Consider the following 6,000-nt stretch of genomic DNA (forward strand, 5'->3'; position numbering starts at 1 on the left):
ATATTGATAAAAGCATTTGGGAAAAAAAGAGAGCACAACATTTTTAATAATATATTAAAATCACTAGCAATTTGGTTTTGTACTGTTTAAGGTTACCATATATTCGTAACTTTAACTGCAAATATTTTAGGCTTGAAAATATAAACTATAGTTCTATCTTTAAATGTTTTCAACTATATTTGATCAGTAATGATTTTATTTGAATTTCACTAATAAAAATAGTATACAGAAAAGAGTTAGTATTATTAGAAGTCTTTGTCTACAGTGCCAGGTGACTTTACTTTGATAAATTGAAGAATGGAAGTGATGAGTATTCTCTGACATGACTATTTAAAAATCATTTAAATATTAAAAACAGACCACTCATATACTAATGTTCTTATTATCAGAACAAAATAACATTTTCAAACAACTGAGTTTGAACTAAAAATATGAAACAAACCTTGGGTGGAATATTTAGATATACATAGGGTAAGTCTAGTAGAGGATTTTATAATCTGGGGGAACTTGTATTGATTCTGAAATTATAGCAATACCTGGATTCTTGTAAACCTGAATTTTTGAGATGGTCAGAAGGCTCAAAGTTCAAAAAAATGTTCAAAGCATAATCATACACCACTACTTTCTGTGCATTCCTCTTAAACACACCTAACATTTATGGATAGCTACTGTATGTTAAGAACTAGGTTAGGTATATGCATCAATCTGTCAACTCTCCAGTTAACACTTTTTACTATATCGATCCTACAGATGAGATCACTAGAGCACAGTTAACTAATCTCTCAGGGATCACACAGACGCTGTAGTAGAACTGGGTTTGTATCCATTCGGTCTGATTCCAGAGTCATGCTCACCATTCCGCTACACTGCATCCCTAAGATTGGATTATCCCTTGGAGCTCAGCAACATTCAGTTTACTCACTATTCCCTGGTGATGTCATTTACTCCCTGGCTCCAAGTGTTTATTCTACAATTACGATTCTAGCTCTCACTGGCTTCCTGTGTTTCAAAGCTATAGTTCAATTGTCTGCTAAGACTTTTTTTTCACATGGCTATCCTATAAATATCTTAGTGTCAGTGTGCCTCTGGTTTCTGTGTTTCCTACTCTTGTTTTACCTTCATATCTCTCATTCATTTGTTCATTTGTACCTTCACCAACACTATACTAACCTGAGGTCTTTAACAGATCACTAGTTTATCTATAGGCTCTCTTTCCTCTCAAACAACTCCATATAATACCTTTAGAATTGCCTTCCTATAATACAGATCCCTTGTTAAATCTTCAAAGTACATAAGATACTATGCGCACTTTCTAGCTGGGGTTCTAAGTCTCCCATTAATTAGCTGGCTTTGCTTTATCTGCACTGTGGTCACCCATCAACTGTACACTTGAACATCTTATATTTGAGCAAAACTTTATACCTTACAGCACTCTAACATATACACCTTTGCTTCTTTCCTTCGACTGTAAACACTGAGGACATTTGTGCCATCTTCACAATTCCCTCAGGCTAAACATTGTTATGTTTACAGGAGTTGCGTAAAAGTATTTTGGTGATGAGGGCTGTGTGCATATTATGCATATGTAAATTTGATTCAAACCAGGACTTCTGAGGTGTATGCAGAAACAGGTACCATCTTTGCAATAATACTTTCAGCTAATATGAGAGTAAGATATTACACTGGGTCTGTCATTTAATACTCTCATGTAATGTAACTACAATAAACTGATTTGTTCACCCTTGACATAAAATATTATTAATTAAAACTTGCTCTTGAAAAATACAATATGAAGGTACAATGACATGTATAATGAATCTAAGACACTGAAATATCTTTTTTTGGAGAGGTTTTTGCTATAGGGCACGTGCGCTCACCAGAAAGACAGAGAGAAACAGAAAGTGAGAAATCATCCCCCAGGGGGGATGGCCATGCCACAATCCCTTCTCCTCCATTCTCCTCTTGGGATCTTGGTCACGCACGCACACGCGCAGCCCGGCATGAGTTCAAGCCACCAGGTCCAGGACTCAAACCACAGTCGGCTACATGGGAGTCCAGTGACATAGTCATTACACCAACTGCTGGTCCCCTTTTAAGTGCCTTCTGATTTGGAATGGAAATTATGTAATCATCCAGTATAATAATACATTTTTACATAAAATGTATTCTGTCATTGGTAAAGGTGTTTTGTAGCTAATATTTATAAAACTATTGAAATCTATTAATTTCCTACTGGAAAGAAATCAGTGTCTGTGCTATAATAGAGAAAATGGGGCAGGGGCCACAAAAGCATGTGGACAAAAAGCTTCCTCTTCAAACAGAAAGAAAAAGTACACTATACTTTACTTGTACATTGCATTTGGGTGTATCTCATCTTTGTGTCTTAAATATAAATTCAGGTTAAATAATTACTATAGACATTAACAGAGTGCTGGTTAAATGAAATAGCCATACGTTCTAAACAAAAAGATGAGTATCAAAGTAGAAAACATTTTGTAATTAAAATTCACTATTATACCTTCCAAATAAAAATATCTTTACCTATTATTCTTCAATACATATTGCTCTCAGCATATGGGTTAATTATTTAAGTGACAGTAGTCCATACAAAAAATTATTTCTGACATTTCACTTAGTTCGTCATTCATAGTCAATTGAAAATAAATTTTGTCACATTAAGCAGACTTATCATTGCCCTGTAGGAACATTAAACATCAACACTGACTTCCTTTCCTTCCACATTTTGTATCCTTCCTTCCTTTTCTGCTTTCTTTTCCTCCATAAAAATAAAACAATTCCCTGGCTTGGAGATATATGACTTAAAAATACATCTTAAAAAATTAAAATCCCAAAGGCAAAATTTATTAGCACATTGTTACTGACAAACTAAAAAGAAAAGACATTAAAATCATTAGAGGTTAAATAGCCTTGACTGAGAGTCTTGTAACAGATAATAAAATACACATAGACAGTAGTAAGTAAATGCAACGCATATAACAAAATGGAATCAAGTGAAAATATAATGTATAGCCTCTATTCTGTCTTCCCTGTTATTATAACTCATTCATATTTGGGGGAAAGGAATTAGGTTTGGCCCAGAAGACGACAGCTTTTAGCCTTTCTAGTTTGGGATAAAGAGATTGAGAGGGGAAACCTCTTGAGAGGAGGTAGACATACATTTAGTTCACCCAGGTGTTACTTGACCTAGTGCAACTGGAAATCTCTTCCATGAGAAGAAAAAATAATTTGAGAAAATATCAAGACCCGCTGTTGCTAGCTGGGCCCAAAGAAGAAAAAAAGGTGTCAAAATTCTTACTACAAGCATTATGTGGGCTCATAATTATCCATAGGTCCCCAAGCACACTCAAGGGAACTTCAAAAAAATCCACAGAAACACTTTCAGTAAAAAAAAAACTTTGAAATCCATGCAGTATTTTCATAACACACCTTTTCCATAAACTTTGTGAAGATACCTACATGTGCACATCCTCTAACTAGAACTGACTTAAAAATGCCTCAATAATTACTCTTATAAAATACCATTTGTATTGTAAAACAAAAGTGTTATGGCCAGCCAGTGACCTGGTGGTTAGGTGGTTAGATCGTACATGGCCAATGGTGGTTTGAGTCCTAGACCCAGTGGCTTGAAAAACCTGCTAGATTTATGTGTGTGCCTAAAATCCTGAAAGGAAAGGTACTGCAGTGAGGCTATCCTCTGAGGGGTGTTTTCTCACTTTCCTTCTCTCTCTCTCTCTCTCTCTCTGTTTTGCTCTGCCTCTCTCAGTTTTGCTCTGCCTCTCTCTGGAGAGTGCACACACGATAGCAAATTAAAAAGTTTCAAGTAGCACAATGAGGGCATGGTCTCCAAGAATAAAGGCAATTATAAGTGAATACTTAATGAGCTACAAAAAATACAAGTCATATTATTCAACAAAATGAAAACAACAAAAAAACCACCTGTTATAGTTTGGATAATGGTTTGTTTCCCAAAGGTTCATGTGTTGCAATATGGTCCCCAATATAATGGCTCTGGGATGTGGTGAGACCTTCAATGTGGGCAAGTACCTTGCTAAGTTCAAAACAAAAAGATGAGTACCATCTTTTTGTGATCGAAATGTGAGTTATTGGACTAAGAGAGGAAGACCTGGTCTTTGATGGGAGAGGGCACCACACAATCATCTGTTGATTGAGAGGCACAAATAGGGGAAGTAGAAAAATCTTTTTTCTCTTCCTTCCCTTTTCTCTCTCTCTGCAGAAGCCTGCCTTTCTTTCTCTGTTTCTGTCAGCCATGTGGTGATCACATGCCAGCCACAAGTTGGTCCCATGACTTTGGACTTTCCAGTCATCAGAGTCATGAGCCAAATAAACCCATATTCTTCATAAATCACCTACTGTCAGGTATTTTTGTTTAGGAACACAATAATAAATTTATACAATTATGGTAAAAGTTTTTTTTTTCTGAAACCATTTATGGACTATAGTACTGTACATATGATCTTTAATAATACTGCCAAGTATAAAACTTGAAGATTAGGGTCTTAAAGTAAAAAGCAGAAATAATTTCAGTATATATAAATAGTGACAGTGTTTAGGTAATACACATATACTGCAGCAAAATTTAATATCTTACAAACTTTAAACATGACACATATATTTTAATTACTAAAGCATCTGCTTGAGTATAATCTCTCTTGAACATTCAAACTAAGTTAGTAATTAAAAATCACATTTGCAGCATATTTATATATAGTCTAAACATTATAATAATTTTAAATATTCAAAATAATAATTTTGATTTATGAAAGGATTGAACTAATTATACTTAATTAACTCATAACAGTATGAGTGAAAATCTGCGTACTCCAAATTTCCCTAGAGACCATTAGCAACCTATCTCTAACATGTATAATATTACCTCTTTGGAAATTAAAAGGAAAGTAATCAGTAAATTGCCTGAACAATTCTTAGTTATACACAGCTGATATGGACTACCATTCAAAGTTGCACTTACTCAGTGATGTTTGTACTAGAAATTTAAAAGAGGGGAAGGGGATAAAATAAATATATTCTACAATGTTAGTTGCACTGGCATCAAACAACGAACCAAGGAAATAGATGCATAGGAAGTAATATCACTGTCCAAACTGAGTTCACACTTATCTGCGGATTTTATTTCTTGAACTACTAGTATAAATTAAAATTTAAGCTTTGTTTACCAAGTTGAAAAGTTGATAGAAATTTGCAACTCTTAAAGAAAACTCTAAAACCAACCTGGCTATCTCTTCTCGATGAGCTGTCCAATCTCGGATGTAGTCTTCCTGTTCTTTAATTCGGTGCTTGAACGAAGAACTAGTAGGCATTGCTGATCCAGTGCTCTGCAAGCGTGTGGTTTTCAGGGCTGGAGAAGTACGTAGACGAGTATGTTTAGGGGAATTACGGTTTGATCCAAATTCATCTTCTGAGGTGGAAGCATAATCAGTAGGAAAGCGCCTCCATCTTGAATTTACTAAATTAGTTTAATTATTAAAAAAAGAATTATTATGTTATCATTTAAAGGAGATAAAAAAATGATTTCAAACACCATGAGAGCGCACACACAGCACAATTTTCAATAACTGACATACACATACCTCACAAAAACCATAAGTCTACTTCTCCTTAAAGAGAGAAACATTACACTTTGGTGAATTGAAACAATGAATAATTAAAACAATCAAAAGACCATGTTTTCCATAGTGTAGTGAATAAACATTCAGATGAAAATTTTCGCTAATGATAAACTAAGCAAGCTCTATTAAATGTTTAACTTGGGAACTTTTCAATTGCAAATATTTCTCATTTCAGTGAAAATATGGATTTAAAAAATGACAGCAACAACACCACCAACAACAAAAATAAAAACAAGGGAAAAGATTTCCTCATGCCACATGGACTTTCAACATGGAGATGGAAAAAAAAAAAAAAACTCTTTTCCCAACATAGAAATGTACATAATTCCTG

At 34.5% G+C, this 6,000-nt stretch overlaps 1 protein-coding gene across 10 annotated transcripts in view; it reads right to left on the reverse strand.

Annotated features, from left to right (window-relative positions):
• Positions 1-6,000, reverse strand: part of CEP170 (centrosomal protein 170) — a 147,073-nt gene that overhangs the window by 18,940 nt on the left and 122,133 nt on the right. For 8 of the 10 annotated variants that reach the window (XM_006157210.3, XM_027775213.1, XM_006157214.3 and 5 more), the window contains one exon: positions 5,272-5,506. In XM_006157210.3, coding sequence (XP_006157272.1) covers positions 5,272-5,506 — 235 coding nt within the window. The remainder of the gene's footprint in view (positions 1-5,271; positions 5,507-6,000) is intronic. The other 2 variants (XM_006157215.3, XM_006157208.3) reach the window with 1 other exon arrangement.

The sequence above is a fragment of the Tupaia chinensis genome, unplaced genomic scaffold (assembly GCF_000334495.1).
Source record: "Tupaia chinensis unplaced genomic scaffold, TupChi_1.0 Scaffold000532_1, whole genome shotgun sequence".
NCBI classification, from domain to species: Eukaryota; Metazoa; Chordata; class Mammalia; order Scandentia; family Tupaiidae; genus Tupaia; species Tupaia belangeri.